Source organism: Macaca fascicularis, chromosome 12 (genome assembly GCF_037993035.2).
Source record: "Macaca fascicularis isolate 582-1 chromosome 12, T2T-MFA8v1.1".
In the NCBI taxonomy this organism is placed as follows: Eukaryota; Metazoa; Chordata; class Mammalia; order Primates; family Cercopithecidae; genus Macaca; species Macaca fascicularis.
In genome coordinates, this window is record NC_088386.1 from 104,404,347 (window position 1) to 104,428,653 (window position 24,307).

General features: G+C 39.1%; 1 protein-coding gene across 2 annotated transcripts in view; it reads left to right on the forward strand.

Annotated features, from left to right (window-relative positions):
• The window catches only part of PTH2R (parathyroid hormone 2 receptor), an 89,255-nt gene that overhangs the window by 57,923 nt on the left and 7,025 nt on the right, over nt 1–24,307 (forward strand). For both annotated transcript variants that reach the window (XM_065525960.2, XM_065525961.2), the window contains exon 10: nt 17,780–17,874. In XM_065525960.2, coding sequence (XP_065382032.1) covers nt 17,780–17,874 — 95 coding nt within the window. The remainder of the gene's footprint in view (nt 1–17,779; nt 17,875–24,307) is intronic.

Here is a 24,307-nt window from a genome sequence, read left to right on the forward strand (position 1 = left end):
TCCATGACCTGGTCCCTTCTTCCTCCCCCATCTCATGTCGCCTCATGTTCTCCTTCCCGCTGCCTCAGCTCCACACAATGGCTTTCTTTAGTTCCCTGAACGTGCTACACTCTTCCCACCTCAGGGCCTTTGCCTGCGCTGTTCTGTATGCCTGCCATACTGTTCTGCCTGCTTGTGCATTCTTCCTTCAGGTCCCAGCTTACGGATAACCTTTTCAGACAGTCTTTTCTGACCACTTGACAGTGTCACAGTGGTTACAGCATAGGCTCTGGGCGAGACTGCCTTCGTTAGAATCTCAGGTTTGCCCTTCTGTCGAGTGTGCAGGCTGAAATTTTATGGTACAGGCTGGTCTTGGGCAAGTTATTTAAACTCACAATTCCCTTTTGCCATCTATAAGATGGGAATAATAGTGTAGATTACAAGAGTTAATCATTGGGCTGCATTAGGAACAGTGGCTGGCACGTAGCGCTATAAGCGTTAGCTATTATCATTTTTACTTTTCACGTGTTAATAACTTGCCCACACTCCAGGTAGATTTCTCCTACTCCCTGCAACACATTAACTTAAAAAATGTCTCCATAAAGTCATAAAAATAATGTTGGTTTCTGGACAGCAGTAAGGCTAACACATTGTATCTTGTATATCAGTAAGTGGCTGTTCAGACCTGAGGGGACTCCCAGGGATGATCTGGTTTCCCAGGCTCCACGGTCCCCTAGGATGATACCATGATTGCTTCTCTGTTTGTGCATAGGCACTTCTGATTGCAGAATGTCTGCTCTCCTCGTATCCCATAAAAGCTGGCATACCATCGGTGTGACTATTTTTTAAAAGGCTGTAACGTTATCTACCCAAAATGGTATAATTGTTAACTCTTTTTGGTAGGAGTAGAGCTTATTTTTACCCTTTTGTTAAACATTTTAGTATTCTCCATTTTAGGGGCATTGGAAGGCTCTACTTCATAATCGAGAAATCGATATTTACATTTTGGAAAAGTTATTAAGCTCTCACTTTTGTAATTTTCCAGGTAAACCATTCCATGATTCACCTTCTATTCAAACACAATAAAACACGAGGTGAGAAAAGTATACATAATGTTATTTTCATTTTCACTTTCTTGCTTCCTATGTGAGTTCCTGTTATTAAATGCAATAAATACTTGATTAAAAAGAAACTTCTTCCTAAGTACATTCTATGATCTTCCCCGTGACTTGCTGGCAAACCAGGCAGACAGTAAGTTAGCACCACTGTGGTGAACCTGATGGGCACCCGAGCTCTCTTCTCTCCAGGTCTGCGTGAAGATGTAAAGACAGGGAAAGCTCTGCCACACCAGTGCATGATTTGTCTGTCCAGCCCATTTGAGATGCGCATGGACACAGTATGAAGGACCAAGGAGGTCTGCCCTTTCTTGGGGGTGACACCAAATGTGTCACAGTAGTTACAGCTTAGACTCTGGGCCAGGCTGTCTTTGTTAGCATCCCAGGCCTGCCCTTCTGTTGAGTGTGCAGGCTGAAATTTTTCTGGGCAGGCTAGGCTTGGGCAAGTTTTAAAAACTCAGGGTCCACTTTTGCAATCTATAAAATGGGAATAGACTGGGCATGGTGGCTCATGCCTGTAATCACAGTGCTTTGGTAGGCATAGGCAGGAGGCTCGCTTGAGGCCAAGAGTTCAAGACCAGCCTGGGCAACAAAGCAAAACCCCAAATTCTTTTTCCCATAATGACTACACCTACTCACATTCATACTAACAGGGTACACATTTTTGTTTTTCCTCTCTGCATCCTAGCTAATGTTTATCTTTTGTCTTTTTGAACTACCAACGGCCATTAAGCCATTCTTTGTTTGTTTGTTTGAGACAGGATCTCACTCTGTCACCCAGGCTGGAGTGCAGTGGTGCAATCACGGCTCACTGCAGCCTTGATCTCCTGGGCTCAAGCGGTCCTCCTGCCTCAGCCTCCTGAGTAACTAGGACTTATGGCATGAGTCCTAGGTGGCATGTGCCACCATGCCTGGCTAATTTTTGTATTTTTTGTAGAGATGTGATTTTGCCATGTTGCCCAGGCTGGTCTCAAACTCCTGGGCTCAAGCAATCCACTCGCCTCCACCTCCCATAGTGCTGGGATTACAGGTGGGAGCCACCATGCCCAGCCCCATTAAGCCATTCTAACAGGTATGAGGTGATAGCTTGTGGTTTTGATTTGGATTTCCCTGATAATTAGCGATGATGATCACCTTTTCACACACTTGTTGGCTATTTGTAAGTGTTTTTTTTTTTTTTTTTGAGACGGAGTCTTACTCTGTCGCCCAGGCTGGAGTGCAGTGGTGCGATCTCAACTCACTGCAACCTCTGCCTCCTGGGTTCAAGCGGTTCTCCTGTCTCAGACTCCTGAGTAGCTGAGATTACAGGCACGTGCCACCATGCCCAGCTAATTTTTGTGTTTTTAGTAGAGACGGGATTTCGCCACATTGGCCAGGCTGATCTCAAACTCCTGACCTCAGTGATCCACCTGCCTCGGCCTCCTGAAGTGCTGGAATTACAGGCGTGAGCCACCGCAGGGCCAACTCCTCTTCTTTTTAAAAGTAGTTTAATGCATTTTGGTAGTAAACTGACAGGGACAGCACAAAACAACATTAAAAACATGTACTTGCATGTAGAATTATTCAGAAAAATATAGTGAGTGGATGGAATTTACTGTATGATAAAAGTGCTACTAACACCAGTTAGTTGCAGTCAAGAAATTTGTTTTTTTGAAAATCCAAATGCTGGCATTGTTCAGAAAAAATTAACAGCTATTTATAACTGCTGTAAAGGTGAACTGCTGAAACTTGTTCAGCTGAAACATTTGGGTGCATTAATACTTTGTTTCCATGCATTTATATTACAAATTCACACAAAAATGAAAATGGAGAAACTGCCAATACCTGGTTTCTGTTCCCTATTTTTTCACTCACTGTCATTAAGTTAGGTGCCTTTTGACTCCATGGGGGCGGCGGCAGGGGGAATCTGATGCTCAGAAATACCAATAAGAGGAAGAAGAGCTTTTTATTTTTTTCTTTGAGAATGGAATGTTTCCCATCTTAGTGGATTGTCAAGCAAGTTCTCCATGAATGCAGCATGGATGTCTTTTGATAATTGTTACACATTTGGCCTGGATTGCACACGGCTCGGTGTCTCCAGAAAGGCCATTATGATAGATCTCATTTGTTTCCCACAAGGCACCAGTAGCTGTGCTCTGGATGTGCTGCTCTGTTTTGAAGTCCTTAGCAGTTTCTTGCACCAGACACTAGGAGGAAAGTTTATGGATTAGGCTTTCAGTGGATTTCTGATAACATCTAATTTCACCAAGTGCCTTGGTATCCAGGTTGTTACTGGTGAAGTTTCGTCACCCATCCAGTAGATGGCACACTGGCCTTTGTAGTTTTTTTTGTAGGTTGTTTTGAGGGCAATCTGCATGGCATAGAGACCTCCTAACTCACCCCACTTCTCCTTCAGCTAGGGCCTGGTGAGCTAGAGTTGTATGTCTTTTTTTGAGAAACGTCTATTCAGCTCCTTTGCCCATTTTTAAATTGGGTTGTTTCTTGGTATTCAGTTGTCTGAGTTCCTTATATCATTTGGATATTAGTCCCTTATTTAATACGTTAATTTTTATTGAACACATTCAATACATAAATATTGCAGACATTTTCTACCATTTGACAGGTTGCCTTTTCGCTCTATTGATTGTTTCCTTTGCTGTGCAGAGGCATTTTAGTTTAATGTAATCCTGCTTGTTCATTTTTGTTTCTCTTGCCTGTGCTTTTGGTACTTATTTCTAAGTATTGTATTCTTTTTTGTTGTTATTGTAAATTGATTTTTTTCTTAATTTTTTTGGATAGTTCATTGTTTGTACAATTTGTTCAACATTTCAGCCGAATTCTTCTTATCAGCTAGCTTTTGGCATCTGCCCCAGGGAAGCAAGTGCTTACATTCCATCCTCCTTGGAGATGTCAGACTTTCCTTAAATTTTGGGTTAATTGCTCATCCTATAACTTTGTTCTCTGATGCATTTAAAAAAGTTTAAAAAATTTTTGTCAGATTATCCAGCATTTGTTTTTTATAATAGTGGGAGCAAGTTTTCTTTTCTTTTCTTTTTTTCCCTAGCTTTCTACTATTGGGGAAATATAATTTTAAACAAAAATCTTCTCCTAATCTAAAAATCTTCTCCACATAGGTAATACAGAAGAAAAACACTTTTAGTATTAAGTTATTAAAGCAGAATGTGGTGTGCATTACACGCAATCTGCTAAGAGATTGCAAAGAGAAAGAAGTCTCGCTCGTTTGTATAGCCAAGCAGTGACAACTCATTATATATATGTTTTCAAGAGACACAATAACTAGTTCTCAAGTAAGAGGGACTTGACAATACTATATGCCACACATGATTCATCCTAACTTTACCTGGTAATTGGGGTGACCACTTGTCATGGCTAAGTAGCTTTATTGGAGGAAAAACAGGTTTGTTATTTCTTTATGGCAGGAGGAAGTTTTGCCACTTCAAGATAGGTGCCTACAGAAGTTAAGCTCCTACCCTACAAAAACCGGGAGATGATGGGGATGCTATCTCTCTTGATGTTAGCATTTCAAAAAGATGGTTCCTAGGTCCTTGCGGAAGACATTCCTGGGCCATAAAGCTGACCGAAGGCCTACTTAATCTTCAAAAGGATTTATAAGCATTTCAAAGAGATGAGAAAGTACATACAAGTTTTCTAAGGTAAATGCTCTAAGAAAAAGGGGGAAAGTGAAGTCTCTTCCCCCATTTTCAACAGGGAGAATGAAGCCTCTTATATTTAAATTTGTATTTGACCTCACTCTGTCTCCTAAGTAACAGGTGGCATCTCTAGGTTAATCTGATAATGAAATGGTCTTGCAGTGATTTCCAGCAAAACTCTCCTACGTATTTCCTCCTGGGATTTCAGGCCCACATTCTTATGGACCATGAAGCCTACATCCCTCATTTTACTTTTGAACCTGTCTGTAAAGGGAGAAATAAGCCCAGAACTTAAGCTCCATGTGTTCAGAGTATGGTGCTCCTTCTTCGGAGTTGTTCTGTGTGGTGAAGCCAGGAAGGATGAAGATAATAATGACAACAAACACGACATAGTTCTTACAATGTGCTGGGCAGTGTTTTATATACATCAATATATCTAATCCGACAAATAACTCTAAATAAGGAAACTGTCCAAGAATACCCAATATTAAGTGATGGAGCGGGGTTCTGACTTCAGGATCCATGTCCGCACCCAATGAACTCCATGCACTTATAATAAAATCTAACATCTCTGATGATCCAGCAAAGATGCCTCACTCGTGCTTGTGCCTCTTTACATGCCACACCCTGGCTATGTTGTTTACCAGTCAGTTGCTTGACCTTGTCCACCTCTGTTTTTCTCAGGGCTGTTCTACATGCCCCACTGTACTTCTAGAAGGTTGGAATGTGCTTCCTTCTATGCTTCTTTTGAAATACTACTTTTTCTTTGTGACCTGGATGCCCTCCAATCTAAATTAGATTACCAATTATAATCTACGGGTCGTAGAAAGGCTTTTTCTTTTCAGCATCATGGTATATCATGTCTTTCATTGTTGAATGTCCATCTTGTCCACTGAACTGCAAGGTTTATGTAAACAAGGATCATTTTTGTTTTTTCTAAACTTATGATGCCTAGTGCTTAGCTAGTTTCCTGGCACAGAGTGACCACTCAATAAATAGTTGTTGGAAAAACAAAACATGCATATAAAATAGATATCCTGGGGAACTGGGAAGAGGAAAGAGGCAAAATAAGAGCACAAGGCAAGTAAAATTACAGAACTTGTGAGTTCATTTTATGCAATCTTTTCAATTTCTAGAGAAGAAAACTACAGCTCACACAGATAAAGGTCACATGACTAGTACAAAGACTTTAACATGCATTTTGTGACCACGTTCTTTTCACTTGCATTCCAAAACCTGTCAAACTGTGTCTTGAAATTAGGGGAAAAATCTTTCCATTTATATAGCTACGTTCGTAGTTTTAAAAATAACTTAACTTTAGGATATAAAGTTGTTTTGTAGTCATGCATTGCATATGGCATGGTTTTATGTAAATATATGCATCATATGTGCTAACAAAGAAACTATTTGCTCAGAATTTAAAATCCAAATTAGATCCCTTACTTAATTCTGTCTTTGGATATTATAATACTATAGATTCTGTTAATTTGATGTTTGTATATATAGGAGTAAAATTAGATAAATTATGGTCAGAATTTCTAAGCAATATATGAGGTAAACTAAATTTAAGAGAGTAAAGGAATTTGTTAAGTATGAGCAGTCTGGAGAAGTCACGTCAAGATAACTGATTTTTAGAGATAACCATAGACTGCAGTATAAGTTTGGAAGGAATCACTTAATTTTGGAATTGTAAGATCTATAATTATAGCATTGTTGTTTTCTGTTTTGTTCAAGTGTGTTAAAATTATGTTAAGAGAACTACAGTCATTGGAAAATACTAAATTTTGTTCTGAAAATAAATGTCCCCAAATGTAATCATTTATCAGACACCTGTGTCATCTTGATGTTGGTTTGAGGATGATTTTTTAATTCTTCCCCTGTAAGATCAAAATATAAGAGAAATATTCCCTAATTAACAACAGAGCGTGATGCTTTGTTTTGGTTCTGGGCCTCCTGGAGCATCATGAGAAGACGTAGGGATGCTCAACCTGAAGAGCAGGAGTTGCTGCAGGCAGGACAGCTTGCTTGGAAGAAGTGGGAAAGGTGAGATTGATTGATTCGATACATTCTGACCAAGCTGGGGCACTTACTGAGACATGAGCACCTGCATTTGCACTGATGTCAACCAAGAGGCACTGTAACAGCTGAAACAAAATAAAACCAGAGACATAAAAATACAGATTGGGAAATTCAGCAGATTCACTCTTGGGTACTTATGAGAGGGCCTTGAGAATGCCAGTATTATGGTGTGAAGAGTTGTATGGTACTGACAGAAACCTGAGATCTTGAATTTATAGTTTAGGGAAAACAAAAGGAGGAACTGTGGTATTTGTCTTTATGTAAGTATTTCCTTCATGCTGTGTTACTGTCCCCATTCACCCATCCTTTCATCCACCATCCAGTGATAGGTCATCAAACTGTCTTTCTAGGCCCTGCTCAAATTTTATCTTTACCAAAATTGATATGGTTTGGCTGTGTCCCCACTCAAATCTCATCCTGAATTCCAACATGTTATGGGAGGGATCTGTGGGAGGTAATTGAATCATGGGGGCAGGTCTTTCTTGGGCTGTTCTCATGAGAGTGAATAAGTGTTATGAGATCTGATGATTATATGAGGGGCATTTTTCCCTGCACAAGCTCTCTTCTCTTGCCTGCCGCCATGTGAAAAGTGCCCTTTCATCTTCTGTCATTATTTGAGGCATCCCCAGCCACATGGAACTGTTAAGTCCATTAAACCTTTTTTTCTTCCCATTCTCAGGTATGCCTTTATCAGCAGTATGAAAACAGACTAATACAGTAAATTGGTACCAGTAGAGTGGGGCGCTGCTGAGAAGATACCTGAAAATGTTTAAGTGACTTTGGAACTGGGTAACAGGCAGAGGTTGGAACAGTTCAAAGGGTTCACAGACAGGAAAATGTGGGAAAGTTTGGAACTCCCTAGAGACTTGTTGAATGGCTTTGACCAAAATGCTGACAATAATGTGGACAATGAAATCCAGGCTAAGGTGGTCTCAGATGGAGGTGAGGAACTTGTTGGGAACTGGAGCAAAGGTGACCCTTGTTATCTTTTATGAAAGAGACTGGTGGCATTTTGTCCCTGCCCTAGAGATTTTTGGAACTTTGAATTGGAGGGAAATGATTTAGGTATCTGGTAGAAGAAATTTCTAAGCAGCAAAGGATTCAAGAGGTGACTTGGGTGCTGTTAAAGGCATTTAGTTTAAAAAGGGAAACAGGGCATAAAAGTTTGGAAAATTTGCAGCCTGACAATGCAGTAAAAAAGAAAATCCCATTTTCTGAGGAGAAATTGAAGCTGGCTGCAGAAATCTGTATTAGTAACAAGGAGCTGAATATTAATCCCCAAGACAATGGATAAAATGTCTTCAGGGCATATCAGAGGTCTTCACAGCAACCCCTTCCATCACAGGCCTGGAGGTTTAGGAGGAAAAAGTGGTTTTGTGGGCTGGGTCCAAGGTCCCTGTGCTGTGTGCAGCCTAGGGTCTTGGTGCCCTGTGTCCCAGCTGCTCCAGCCATTGCTGAAAGGGGCCAATGTAGAGCTCGGATCATGGCTTCAGAGGGTGCAAGCCCCAAGCCTTGGCAGCTTCCATGTGGTGTTGAGCCTGTGAGTGTACAGAAATAAAAAACTGAGGTTTGGAAACCTCTGCCTAGATTTCAGAAAATGTATGGAAATGCTTGGATGTCCAGGCAGAAATTTGCTGCAAGGGCAAGGCCCTCATGGAGAACCTGTACCAGGGCAGTGTGGAAGGGAAATGTGAGGTTGGAGCTGCCACACAGAGTCCCTACTGGGGCACTGACTAGTGGAGCTGTGAGAAGAGGGCCACTGTCCTCCAGACCCCAGAATGGTAGCTCCACCAACAGCTTGCACCATGTGCCTGGAAAAGCTGCAGACACTCAATGCCAGCTTGTGAAAGAAGCCAGGATGGGGGCTATACCTTGCAAAGCCACAGGGGCAGAGCTGCCCAAGGCCATTGGAGCCACCTCTTTCATCAGCATGACCTGAACGTGAGACATGGAGTCAGAGGATATCATTTTGGAGCTTTAAAATTTGATTGCTTCAGTGGATTTCAGACTTGCATGGGCCCTGTAGCCCCTTTGTTTTGGCCAATTTCTCCCATTTGGAATGGCTGTAGTTACCCAATGCCTGTACCCCCATTGTATCTAGGAAGTAACTAACTTGATTTTGATATTACAGGCTCATAGGCAGAAGGGATTTGCCTTGTCTTGGATGAGACTTTGGACTGTGGAGTTTGAGCTGTTGCTGAAATGAATTAAGACTTTGGGGGACTGTTGGGAAGGTGTGATTGCTTTTGAAATGTAAGGACGTGAAATTTGGGAAGGTCCAGGGGTGGAATGATACCTAAATCATTTCCTTCTAATTCAAAGTTCCAAAAATCTCTAGGGTGGGGACAAAATGCCACCAGTCTCTTTGATAAAAAATAACAAGAGTCACGTTTGTTCCAGTTCTCAACAAGTTCCTCACCTCCAAATCTCATCTCGAATTCCCACATGTTGTGGGAGGGACCCAGTGGGAGGTAATTGAATCATGGGGTCACTTTCCTGTGCCATTCTCATGATAGTGAATAAGTCTCATGAGATCTGATGATTGTATAAGGGGAAGTTTCCCTGCACAGCTCTCTTCTCTTGTCTGCTGCCATGTGAGATGTGCCTTTCACCTTCCGTTATGATTGTGAGGCATCCCTAGCCGCCTAGAACTATAAGTCCAGTAAACCTTTTTTTTTCTTTTTCAGTCTTGGGTATGTCTTTATCAGCAGTATGTAAATGAACTAATACAGTCTTCTTTTGTCTCTTAACAAAGTTAATTTCTTATATTTTATTAATCATCTGATAATAAATATTTGAGTCCCTTTTTGTTTCAAGCATATTTCAGAGTCTTTTTTTTGCATTGATCCTCAAATAACTTTTAAGTAGGTATTTTTATTATTCCCAGTTTGGGTTCACAAAAGGTTATATAACTTGTCTGAGGTTATAAATTTAGAAAATGCTGAAGCCAAAGTCAAACCCAGGCAATGCCATTCCAGAGCCCACAGGTTTTCCTCTTTCTTGCCATAGGATTTAAGCTAGGGCGGTGTTTCCTTATGTAGGGGCACATACCCTGGTACATGAGAGGACTTAGGTGGTATATGCAAGGTCACTAAGCAATATTGAATCATATATGAATTTTGGTCCCTTTCCAACCCTTCTGAACACATCAAGGAGAAAGTTTTATTTTGGTCCTGGTCTTGAACAACACTCACATGTGTAGTGTCTTTCTTTGGGGATAGGGGGAGGTAGGACAGGCAACCCAATCTAGATAACATTTCATAAGGCTTTTTGTTTCCATCATATGTATTTCACAGTTGTCTCTTATTTGTAAAAGTGTCTACTGGTTCTTTTTTTATGTTTAATGGTATGAAATTTAAATTTTAATAATTTAATGAAAGTCGATTGAAGAAAGGTATGAAGTAGGCATTAGTAGGTAAATAATATCAATATGGCAAAATCATGATGGTGGCACCCTAAATGACTTATTTGGAGAACACTGAACTCTACAAATTCCTTTAACAATGAAACCTGAAATTACGCAAAAGTCCTGACCAGTGTAAGCAGTGGGCGTTCTCCTGGCTGTGGCAGGCTGGTTGTGTTTCATGTGATCAGACACTTTAGAAGGAGTGTACCACACTGCATTTTACTTACTAGCTCTGTCTTCCCTGTGTGCTCATGGGTAGGGATAATCTATTCTTTTATTTTCCTAGAATGCCTGCCCTTTATTGGTGCCTAGGAAATATTGGCTGAATGAAAATATAAATATATACTTAATAATATTACTTATAGTGGATCATAAGATTATTTGATAAGCATGCCACATGTAGGTACCTTACAATCATTTAAAATATAGTTTCCTTCATAGTTAACTGAAATAAATATATCAATATTATTGTTTCAATTTTATGACTGGCAATACCGGCACACAGAGAAGTTTTGGAGGGTTTTGGAGCTGGGGGTACTCTTAGATTTTGTTGAGTCTCACTAACTTTACTAGTCTACAAGCAGTCAAACTCACATCCAAGGTCATACAGGTCATTAGTGGAGGAGGTGCAACTCATAATAGTTTTTATTATAGGGTTGGTAGTTATGTGAACAAGTGTATGAATCCTGTGTGAACTCTTACCAGTTGCTGACTGTACTATGATTTAGCTTCTTTTAAAGTGAAGTTTTCTAAAAAGGAAATTGGATATTCTAATATTTACTTCATAGGGTTATTAGGAGGACTATGTGAGATTATTAAAGTGCTTAGTATAACCTATGAAAAGCGTTCAATAAGTAGTAGCCTATAATACAGGTAGTAACACTACTAATACTACTACTAGTGATAGCATGGTAATAGTAGAGTTGTAGTAACAGAAATGGTGGTTCATGTAGTAGTGATATAAGCTTATCCAAGTCTTTCTGACACCATCATGAAGTTCAGAATAGGGAAGAGACAGCACCAAACTCTGAAGGGCTTAATAAAGGAAACACCAAGAAGGTGAGATTTGAACGAAAAGTATGAAGAAAGAGTAGAAATCACTTACCTAAATCACTTAATAGGTAAATCACAGAGAAGGGTTTTCCTGGCATGGAGATTAGCCCATGCCAAGTGGGCATGTTATGTTTTCTATGGCTGGAAGGAACAATGCATCTGCAGAATGTGCAGAAGATCAGACTGTGAAGTTGGATGGGAGTGGACTTATGTCATGCTAAAGCACGTTGGAATTTTCCTTAAAATTGTGATGAGACATCAAAATATTTTAAGCAGGTTAGTAAGCAGATCAGATTTGGGTTTTAAAAAGGAAACTCTAGAGGTATTATGATGGATAGATAAGATGAACTAGCCTGGAGACGCAAATGTCTAAGAGAGGTACTATTCACCTTTAAGTGCATAGTCCTATTTGATTCTGGCAACTATATGAGAGACTGTACTCTTGATGCAACCTTCCAAGAAAGAGACAGGAATTAAAGAGTTTTATTAAAATGATAACCATAAATAACTGTCAGCTACTGATATGAATAATGGAAGGAGATCAGCTTCAGCAGCGGGGGAGCTTGGGCAGCGAGCGTGATGACAATCCATGTTTTTTGCTATTTGATGACAGTTAGTCCCACATATTCCATTCATTTAAATTCATTTCTTTGGAGATGCTGTAAAGTCTGAAAATATTTTCCTTTATAATGAGTTGATTCATCTTAGCTGAATTAAAATGTGAATGTGCAATAAGGAGAACTATTTTTTTTAAAGACCCAAGAAAAGGTAAATATTATCATAAAATGTAAATGTATAACTAATTTAATGACATATCTTTTATATTTGAATAATAGAAACTTCTTCCAGGGTCACCTTTCTTATAGTACATATGTCTAAGCTGTGCTTATAGAATAGGAGTAATAAAAGAGAAAATCCTAAACTCAGTGTTTAAAGCAACCCTTAACTGGCATTAAAAAAAACAAACCATAAAACCTATTAGGGAATTAGGGTCTATCACTCATTGAGATTTAGAATTCATATGCTTATTTTTTGCAGTAGTTCAGGCAGTAGTTCCTTTTCTGGCAACTCCATAAAAATAATTCATAGAATCAAAGAATGTTCAAGTTGGGAAGCATTTTGGGGATAGCTTGCCCAATGTTTATCTGACAACATTATTGCTGAGATTATGACCTTTAAATAACCCTCCAGAGAAGTAATGTCACTAACAGCTTGTGGTTTGCATTAGAGATGTTGACAGGTATGAGAAGTATATGGGGCATTTGTGATTATTTCTTTTTCAGGTCACTTTTTATTGGCGTGTATTTACTTACTTTTAGATGTTTGTTTCATCATGCCTCACGTCATCATTGTGTATCCAAGCTGAGAACTAATCTTTCTGGTCAATAAACAATTTGTGATGTCTATCTTGGGTTTGCTCATTGTATCAGTAATGATTAAATTTGAATATTGAATGACATTGAATGACTAAGCAAGTAGGCGACTCCTGGGGAAGCTGCATACTACATAGAGTGCATTAAATACAGAGCTAAATGTTTTTAAAATAAGTGTTTTGTTTTCCATACTTGTCACAGGGTATCTTAGGGAACTCTGGCAGAAGGAATAAGATGGAATTCTAATAAAGGTCTTTAGGAAATATTTTAGGTGATAAGTTTAAAAAATATTATATCCAGTGTACTTTTCAAAATATGAAAAGAAAGGGACAAACAAGGTGCATGCTTCTTAGCTGTTGTCAGGTGAGTGATTCATTTTCTTCCAGTTGCAGGGAGAGGTGCAGTCACCAAAAACAAGGGTTGACTGGGAAGGAAGGAATTTTAAGAAAAATGGATAAAATTTAATCTCTGATCATTGACACAATTGTAAATACCAAATTGATTTTTCCCCAGAGAAAAATCTCCCCTTCAGAACTCCCTTTTCTAAATCAGTTAGAAATATAACTTTAAATGAAATTAAAGCTCTAACATTTGCCATAGAAACTGTCTCCAAGTTATAAATTGAATTCTGACTGATTAGAAATGAACTATATATTTTGATCTTTATATTTGTGATACAGATAATCAAATTATAGTATTTGATAGAGATCAGGGAGTTTATTACCTGTTATGTAAAAGTTCAGCATTTAATACCAATATGCAAATAAGCAAAGCAAAAAAATTCTTATGTTTGTGATATTGAAAAATAAGCCGAAACATGCGTTGAGCAGATAAGACGTATTTAGAGTGTCTCTGAGGGAAACTAACACATAGCATCTCTCTTGGCTGCCCTGATTCTAAACATGTTAAGATATAAAGCAAGGGAGTGAGGGAGAACCTTATTGCTGCAGGAGGCTGAGGTGGATGATGTGATCCTAGGTCTGTTAGACAAGTGGGTCTATTGAAGAAACCCATAATTAGTCAGGATCTTCCCACCTGGGCACGGGATGCTGAGGGACAGGCTCCTATCCCTGGAGATGCTGCAGAGAAAGTCTGCTCACTGCAAGTTACCTTTTCTATGCCTAAATTTTGACTTCTTTCTGTGATTACATCTTTTGTGAGTTATGCCTAGAAGTGAAAATTCTACATTGAAGGGGGATGTGCTGATTAACTTCAATATAAATAGTGTTTACAGTGTGCACATCTTATTCACTTATGTATTCACTCTCATTGGACAAATCTTGATTCAACACCAAGAACATTGCAGGCCCTGTGTGACGCATTGGAGAAGAGAGAGTAGAGGAGAAGATAGACACCAGTTTTTTCTCCCACAGCTAAAGCTTAGTGAGTGAGGCAAACATTTAAACATGAAAAATGCTTCTGAGAATAAGTGACATTCAGCCTGAACCCTGATAACTGACCTAGGAAGGGCGAGTGAGTGGAGAGAGTAAAGGATCCAGGCAAAGAAAACTCCAGGAACCAAGTCTCCGAGACAGAACAGCCTGCGCTTCCATGGCTAAAATGTTTTCTTTGTTGTAGTTCATCTGTGGTTCACGCTGAACAAATCTTTACATTTATTTAAATAATTACCTGCAGGCTACCTGTTGGGTACAGTGTACACTGCTCAGGTGATGGGGGCACTAAAATCTCAGGAATCACCACTAAAGAACTTAGCAATGTAACAGAAAACCGCCTCTACCCCAAAACTATTGGAATTAAATAAAAGAATCTTTAATTGCAAAATAATTTGATTTCTATATTTGCATTATTTTAAAACCATATTTACAAAAAATGAATTCTATGTGTTATTAGCTTTAATGTTTATTAAAAGTCATGTTATTCTAAGCCTTCTTTCTTTTTTTAGATTTCTTTGCTTTGTTTTGTCTGTAGTTTGCTTCAAGCAAAATTTTTCCTATAGGAAGTTTACATAAAATATGCAAGAACTCTTTAATGATGTTTTTCGTAGAATTATGTCTTAATTAAAAAAAATTACTACTACTACTACTACTACTACTGCTGCTGCTGCTGCTAAAATTTCACCAGAAACTTCGTCTTTGTCTTATTCTCTTTTATTTCTTTTGCCTGGTATAAAATGCCACCTTCCCATTTGCAGACTCAAGTCTTCCTTTAGTGCAAGATTTTTCTTCTGTTATGTTTTTATTGATTTATTCTATTTGTTGCTGTCTTTTCTTCAGAAAGAGAAGTAATCTGCCACATCCTCCAGATAGGTATCTTACACCTCATATACCTCCTCACACTAGTCTTTGTTCTTCTTCTTTTCTTTTTTTAGTGGCTTAGAAGAACATGCATTTGTTCTCTTACAGTTCTGGAAGTCAGAAGTCCTAAAATCAAGGTGTCAGCAGGGCTGCCTTCCTTGTGGAGGTGCTAGGGGGAATCTTCATCTTTTTCAGCTTCTAGAGGCCGCTGGCATTCCATGACTCTTGGTCCCTTCCTCCATCATCAAAGCCAAAAGTGTAGCAATTTCCACTCTTAAATCCCTGGCCGCATCCTCACTCGAACGCCCTTTCTCAAACTCTCAAGTCTTTGATCTTTTCCCCTCCCTTTGGGAGGATTCTTCAAATGTCTCCTAAATTGCCGAATTCATTTTTTTGCTTTGTCAGATCTACTGTTTGTTGTTCTAATACTGATTTTAAAACTTGGTTATATTTTAGATTCCATATAATTTTTTGTTAATCCATCCTGCTCTTAAATTTCTGTCTCCATCTCAGTCTACTCTTAACTCAATTCTATTTTATGGACACTATAGTGCAGTGATTAAGGGTTTACAGTGTGGATACAGGCTGCATGGGCTGCATTAAGGCCCTGCCATTTGCTAGCTGTGTGGCTGGGAAAAATATGTGGAATCTGTGTCTCAGGTTCCTCATCTGTGAAATGGGGACAAGAAAATGCCTGTCTCATAGAGACGCTGTGAGACTAAGAATCAATTCATTTGCCATGGTTAGTAGTCAATAACGTAGTTTCTAATTCACCCACAGTCTATATTTTTCTAAATTATTCAGAATAATTATTTAGAATTTCATCCAGCTGTTGCTTATATCAGTATGTGTGTATATATGTCATGTGTGTGTTTGTTACTTATCTTTTAAGGCATCAAGTTTTACTCAGCCTTAATATTTTAAAATTCTTAATTCTTTCCATAATCAATTTGGTTGGCCTTGAACGTATCTTCTCAGTTATTAAATGGATGGACTGTTTGGCATGTATTTCCTTTAGTCAGTTTTCTGGGAGGGGGAGGTGCAGATTTATTTAGTGCAGTTTACTAAAGGACTGAGTGCTTGGTCCCAGGCCTTTTAATAAGGTGAAGCTTAAGGCTGGCTCATCAGAAGCCGTCTATACTTCTTCCTTTTCCAGGACAAGGTGTGACAAATGGCAATCCAGCCGACGTTGCCCCACAGCTCTCCCAGCTTCAGCTCCTAGCACTTAGTCCTTTACCCAGCCGTTCCATGCATCACTCCCCAGTATCTTCACCCCAGCTACATCCTGTTGCCGGGGGCTGTTGTCTTAGAGGGACAGGAATTAATGGGGCATGAAATAAATCTTGTCGTTCAGGAAGTAACGCTCACGTACTTCTTTCTCAGTGACCTGAGCAGTACTCAAGTAGCTTTTCAACTTCTCATTAAAACAAAATCTGTCTGTGGGCTGCGAGTTGTAGTGGGTGAAGATGGAAATCCTCAGCTCTCATGTTTTGCATCTTTTTGTCCTCCTGAACAGAAGGTATCAGATGGTGGTTAAGGATTCACAATACAGACTCACAAAGACCTGGTTCAAATTCCAACCGATTGGTGGGTATTCCAGGTTAAAACAGTTAATCTCTTTGAGATAAAGTTTCTTCATCCATAACAAATGGATGTAAAAAAATAAAAGTGTCTCCTCCATGCTCATGTAAGGTTTTAAATTAGAAAATGTTCAATAAATGGCAGCTGTTATCAGCCTGGAAACATCCCTTTCCTTTCATCAGCTCACAGCACAACTTTGTTTTCCCCCATGCGTGGGGCTGAAGACCTAACCCTCAGTTCTTGGAGTAAGTTGTGATTGTTGAGAGGTGCTCACAGGGTTGTCAGTGGTAGGATAGCAGAGAGGTTGGTGGGGTGTTCAAGGCTGATACAGACAGTCAGCTGAATTTGGGACTGAGACACACAAATCCTCTGATAACCAAATTCCCAAACTTCCAGAAGAGATTGAGGACTCTGCAAGACAAGTTATCCCCAGGGCTGCAGGACTTGATGACTTTCTCTTCTGCCCCTGCTCTGGCAGGGACACAGTGCTTACTGTTGGCAATCTACATTTCCATTATTCCTAAGCACTAACACTTCCTGGAATGCAGACATTTCCCTGAATGGAGGGACCCAGAATTTCAGGCCTCGATCTCCTTATGACCCCAGACCTGGAGACATGTTCTTCATCTTCATCTGGAATGTCTTCACTGATCCTTGAGGTCCTCAGACAGAAAGGGATTTATTCCTTCGACACTCCCCTCCCTCCCCTTTTAAAAGCCAGGACTTGATTATCTCTAGTGGTATTCACACTTACAACATTTTAAAAAATCAATCTAATTGACTACACTGGGAGCCTTTTCTTATATAGCATCTTACTTCCCTTAAAAAAAAAAACACCTCATATCACCTTCACCCAATACTTTTCATACGTCATAGACAGAGTGGATCCCCAAAATAGCTCTGTTATTCCTCTCCCTAAAGTAGAGACATAGCTGGGAATTCATTTTAAAGAGGGCAGTTGATTACATTTATATAATAACTGTTACCCTTTGTCCTGCCAGTTTGCCAAAGGGCTTCATCTAAACTTCAGTTTAGAAAGGCCCCGTGGATCCCGGCAGATCATCCTCCGGTATTTTCAGTGTTGTTGAAACTTTATATTTCTTTGTGTTTTCATGAGGGTGAATCAAGAATCACTAGCCTTTCAATATCTGATCTCAGGTTCCCCTGTTCACATTTATGAAATGGGTAATTTTTCTTATTTGAATGGAAAAAATTTCAATTTATGTAAATGTTTATAAAAATCTTGAAGACTAACAATAATTCTTTGTAATCTTACCTTCTTTTTCAGCTGAATTTTATTCTGTTTCTGAATACGGTTAGAGTTCTAGCTACCAAAATCTGGGAGACCAATGCAGTTGGGAATGACACAAGGAAGCAATACAGGTAATTTCAGGACAGGCACCATCAGAGGACATATTTTGGTCCTTCCTTCCTTCCTTCCTTCCTTCCTTCCTTCCTTCCTTCCTTCCTTCCTTCCTTCCTTCCTTCCTTCCTTCCTTTTCCTTTCTTTTTCTTTTTGGCAGAGTATCACTCTGTTGCCCAGGCTGGAGTGCAATGGCACAATCTCAGCTCACTGCAACCTCCGCCTCCCGGGTTCAAGCAATTCTCATGCCTCAGCCTCACGAGTAGCTGGAATTACAGGTGTGCGCCATCATGTCCAGTTAATTTTTGTATTTTTAGTAGAGATGGGGTTTTGCCATGTTGGCCAGGCTGGTCTCAAACTCCTGACCTCAGGTGATCCACCTGCCTTGGCCTCCCAAAGTGCTGGGGTTACAGGTATGAGCCACCATGCCCAGCCTTTGGTTACTATTTCAAGTAAAGAACAGATATAAATTAATTTGAAATACCTTTAAGAGATTAAATTTATGAATGTATATTTATTGTGTGATTTATCAGAAAAGCATATATATTAAGAAAAACATAAGTAACCCCAAGGACTACCCCTTGTGCTTAAATTCTAAGTATATTTTAAAATCTGTTTTTAGCAGGTTGGGATGTTCCCATCAACCGTTTGTGAACTCACAGAAAATATGTTGATGATCTTGGCAGACAATTTTGTTTGCATTCTACAAATATGTCATAACTGAAAAGATCAAGTAGATTTGCTGTATTGGTTCTAATCTTTACATCAAATTGTCTCTCACTAAATATGCAAATGTATTGATTGAGAGAGGTCCATTCTTCAGCCTTTCATGAGGAAAAGGACAATCGAGTGTTTGTGATTGTTATCAAACTATCTTAAGGTTGTGTGCATTTCTCATAATGATCATTTTGGAAATTTTGAATATTAGTGGCATCTATCCAACTGGACATCCAGTAATCAGGTAGATGTGGATTTGGTTTTATAATCTTCAGTTAACTATTTATTTCTGCCTCAGATTGTTATGAAATGCTATCTCAGACATAGAGAGGAAAAACATCATAGTCAGCATTTTGATCTTCTCTCATGAATCTTCCATAAGTCCTCGTTGATTTAGTCCTCTCCACCATTTAGGTCGTATTTACTGTTGAGCTGCAAAGACTACAGGTATGGCCTGCAGGATTCACAGTATCCTATGCCCATAGGATGCACAGTCTTAACAAATCAGCAGCTGCCAGTGCCAGTTATTTTTTGTGTGCTGTCAGTGGTACTATTATACATTGTGCATGAGTTTACGGTGAAAGGTCTATGCTATACTAACACAGCTTATCTCTCACGTCACATCCCATCTGTGAAGACACAGGCCAAAGGATAGAATAATAAGAAATGTAAATAACTTTTCACTCTTCTTCATAAAGTGGAAGAGTATAGTGGTGTTTGGAAGCTACTTACTTCTCTAGTTCTGAACAAAGCTGCTTATTTCTATAGTTCTGAATGACATGAACTAATATTTTTAGTAAAGTGTTGCCCAAGGGACATGAGAAATTTTGGAGGGAACAAAGGGTGACTTCTTTTTAAAAATGGATAGAATAGACAACATTTTGAATTAATTCGTGGAGGATTATTTCCCAGAACAATTGAAGAGAATAATTTATCAAGGATTGAAATAATCAACTACTGAGAATTCAGAATAACTTTGAAATAATCTGGTGCCCAGAAGATTTCAAGTATGAAATTATTAATTAGAACAGTTTAGAGTAATGGAAGTCAGAAAAAGTATTTTTCAGCCAAATACATTTTTTAATGGCTGAAACATATTTAATATCCTTAATTATGTCCAAAGTTAAGCCACAGATAAAAATGTAGTGAAAAGTGACTCTTTTTTTCAGAGAAAAATGTGGGAACCTACTTGACACCAGTTTGAGAATTCAATTCCATATTCTGTTTCTGAGGCCATAGATTTTCAAGTTCAAATAGCATCTCACTTTTTAAATAGGCTTAGGAAAATTAAATCTGTGTCCCTGTCTCAGTGACATTCCTACAATGAGGGTTAATTGAGTATTTAAATTTATATCAGCTAATTTTTGTACCTTTACACTTATCTTCCATTCTGTTATTACCTTTGTCTAACAAATGTTCAAATATTCTTGCTAAAATAAAATGATACAAAATTTCCAAATGGTGGCATCTAAAACAGTTACAAAGCATGTTTCCATGCATACTACTATGAAAAACTAAAAACACCTTTCAGAGCTGAGATAATCTCTCCAGGTGAATGTGCGCTCACACACAAACAAGACAGACTTCTGAAAAGTGCATAAAATCTCTTAGTTGGCATGGTGGTTTAAAATGGAAAGGAATTAATCAATCAATTCTTAAAATAATTTTTTATTTTGGGATAATTGTAGATTCACATACAGTTGCAAAAATCATACAGAGAGATCCCATATATCCTTTGACCCATTTCCCTCAGTGGTGACATAGTGTATAACTACAGTTTACAATAATTTACCTTAAAACAAAATTGTATAAGTAAAATTCAATCATCTATTAGATTTAATAACACAGATAATACATTTTTTTCCTTTTAAATTACAACTCAATTACTTCATAAAATAAGAAGAGGTTGCCAGGCCTGCAAAAACAAGAGATATGAAAAAATGCAAGATTTGGTGAAAAAGAATACTTGGATGTTTTGACTAATTTGACTTCCCATTTGATGTTAGACAAAACTCATATTTAATGTTTATTAGTTTTAGAATAAATCCAACCAGTATTTATCATGTAGCATGCTAATAAAGAGGAGAGGTTTTAAGGCCGCATCCATCACTTACTTCATCACATTGAGTGGATACTTTCTCTCTCTGAGCCTTTGTCCTCTCTTGGCAGTGGGACAATAATAGCTCTCTCCCATGGTTGTTAGAATAAAATGAGGCAACCAGCATGGGATGTAACAGTAGCATGGTGCTTGATGGCCAGTAGCGTCATTTGCTGAATGCCCTCCTTGAACCCTCAATTTAAGTGGGGATGGGTAGAGACAGAGAGAGTGGGAGTGATAGATATTATGATTGATTTAATTAAATAAAATGAGGAAAGTACCAACAGAGATGCCCATACAAAGTGCTATGTATACAGAAAAGAGGGAAGGATTAATTCAAGGCCACGGGGGATCAATCAAGAAAGGCTTAAGAGCAATAGTAGTTTCTTTTTAAACCTAAATTGATTCTTAAAAGAAAATCAGAGATTTTCTAGAGCTGCTCACCTGGAGAGAAATCACCTAGGGAGAGAGAGCACAGAATTAGGAATCTATTTTCTAAACAGGACACTGAGTCCCAAAACCACCTGACTTCTTTGCATTCCTCTCATGGCTTTGTCCTTGGACACAGAGCACACCATGTTTCCAGCAAGCCAGAAGACTGCTATCAGTTGGTACATCCCTGAATCATCTTATTAGACAGCTGTGCATTTTCAGAGAGCCAGGGTGTAAAAACGTACAATGTGCGTGGGTGACCATATGGACGCTGAAAAATATCAGTGCCCAGGATTGCTACATGATTTGAATAGAGAGTAAATGTCCATTTTAAGTGAACAGCCAGACCCATGACCCATGTACACATTTGCCTGGCATATGCAAACTAGCAAAACTCATCAATATTCACAGGGCTATAATTAGTTACATTCCACTGGACAGAATTGTATTTCTATGGGCAGGAATTATTTGCATCACTGTGGTAGGCATATTTCTATACTGGCCCCCAAGATTCCTGCCCCTGGGTGTATAAGCCTTATAAAATCCCTGCTCCCCCAATATCCTTCGCCTTGAGTGTAGATAAGACCTATGATGGGGTAGCCTTTCCATTGGTTAGTTTACTTTATATGATAAAGATGTTAGGATAGTCATTCCTGTGATTATGATGTGTTATATAAGAGTCCATCCTGTGAGCCTGGAGAGAGATTCTCTGGCTGACTTTGAGGAAGCAATCTGACATGTTGTGAGGGCCTATAGCTAGAACCTGAGAGAAGCCTGTGGGTATTGAGTGACCCCTGGTTGACAGCCAACAAATAGCCCTGCAACTGCAAGAATCTGAGATTTTTCTAGCAATGTGAATGAACTTAGAAGTGAACCCTGAGGCCCAGGTAAGAATGCAGCCAACACCTTAATTTCAGCCTTGAGAGACTGTGGGCCAGGGACCCAGGGTATGTGCCTGGACTCCTAGCCTATAGAAACTGAGAGAGAATGAATGAGTACTGTTTTAAACCACTAAATTCTTAGTAATTTGTTATACAATAGAAGATGAATATAATTACTACCGGTTTTCTATAAATGAACTTCTATCTCCATGGAGTTGTAAAAGAGCTTAGTCCTAGAAAAAGAGGGAGAAAACCCAGATGGCTGAGCCTGCAAGATACCCACTACATTTTGGTTGCCTAAAGCAACTTTGCCTTAACTCTGCATTGAACCAAACTGTCCCTAATGTTCACATTTGTGATAATTTCACAGTGTGCTCCATTGGTGTCGTTTTTGTTTTCACTTAGTTTTGGGCTCCTAGTCATACACAGTAGGAAAAATCAGCAGCTTGATTCTGAGAACAGTCTCTGGGAGGATTTACCCTTTCATCTTAAAGGAGGAAATATAATTTTTGTTTCAGAGTGATATTCGAAAGACTTTCAAGGTTTTGCAAGTGAGTTAATTCTGTCCCCTTTTATCTGATTAGGCTGAACTAAAAGGCCATGAAGGCACTCAGTGTCCTGCCCAGATAGGCAGTGATGGAAAGAGGGCACTCACCATCAGGATTCAGGAGAACAAGCACATCCCAGGGAGCCCTGACAGTTGAAAGGACTAGTTCGGTCAGAGGAACCCTCTGTTTATCAGGGATCTTGCCTTGGATGGAACAGATTTAAGGTAGAATCTTCATATTGAATAGGCTATAGGTAACTTGAAGTATGAGGTGTGAGGACCAGGAGCAGCATAGGAGAAAGCCCATAGGCTGCAGGGAAGCTCTGAATGTGAGGATGAGTGGGTGGAGCAGATGGTTCAGGCACTAGTGAGAGATAAGACAGACAAAGGACAATGAGGTGGAGCAAATGTGCAACCTCACCTACATCTACACTAGACATTTCAATATGATTTCAATATGATTTTATGGGACACTTTAGCTCCTATTGTCAAGAGGATTATGCTAGGAAAGTGTATGTACATGGAAGACGGTTCCCAGTGGAGCCTGAGAATATTATAGCTCATATGGACTTCTAGGCCCTATTTCCTCATTTTGATGACAACTAAATCACAATCACACAGGTAGTTAATATCAAGTCTGGAACCTGAATCAAGATCTCTGCAGCCTTAGTCTAATGTGATCTCTACTCACTCACACAGCTTATTTCCAAGAAGAAAAACAGATAAATAAAGCAGCTGGAGGAAAGACTAGTGAGAAAGGAAGAGGATCAATTGTTTGAGATTATTAGAGTGTAAATAATTCACAGAGAAAGGGATATATTTGCAATAAGTATGAAAGAAGAAGCCAGATTTGGCAATTTCTTGGATAAAAAGTATAACGTCATCCACCTCAGGAAAACCTCCCAGAAAATAGTATGCTTGAGGGTGCTAGCTATCTATTGCTGCAAAAGGAATGACCACAAACCTAGTGGCTTAAAACAACTCCCTTGCTATTTCCCAGTTTCTGTAGGTCAGGAATCTAGGTATGAATCCCCTGCTTCAGGATCTCTTACCAGGCTGCAACTGATTTTTCAGCTGGGACTGTGGTCTTATCTTAAGGTTGGACTGGGGAAGAATCTACTTCTAAGTTCATGTGATTGTTGGTAAGATTCAGTTACTTGCTGGCTGTTGTCCAGATGCCACCTTTCCTTGCCACATGGGCCTCTCAGTATAGCAGCTCACAACATGGTAGCTTACTTCATTGAACCAAGCAAGAGAGCCAGTCTGCTAGTGAGATGAAAGTTACAGCCTTATGCGATGTAATCTCAGAAGTGGCGTGCTGTCATCTTTGCCATAATCTACTGGTTAGACACAAGTCCCAGGTCTTGCCTACACCTAGAAGGAAAGGATAAAACAGGGGCATAAATAGCAGGCGGGGGATCATGAAGGCCCACTTAGAATAACCATCATATTGGAAAGCCTGGGATTCTTCCAAATACTTAAGAAAATTTATAGAAGGAGGCAGTTAAGGAGAATGATAAAAATATATCAAACGACTTAGTTTGCCAAAAAAATAGACAAAATAGACCTATAGGAACTTTGAGACAGAGTATTTGGCAGAGAATATTCAGAGAAGGCAAGATGAACTGACCACATATGGCTCATAGAAAAATATAAAATGTCTCCCAAAATAAGCATCATCAGAGAAAAATGGAGATACAAATGTAAGAAGAAACAAGGGAGTAATGAATTTTAAAATGAACAAAATAAGCTGAACTACTTCTATGAAAGTAAAGGCA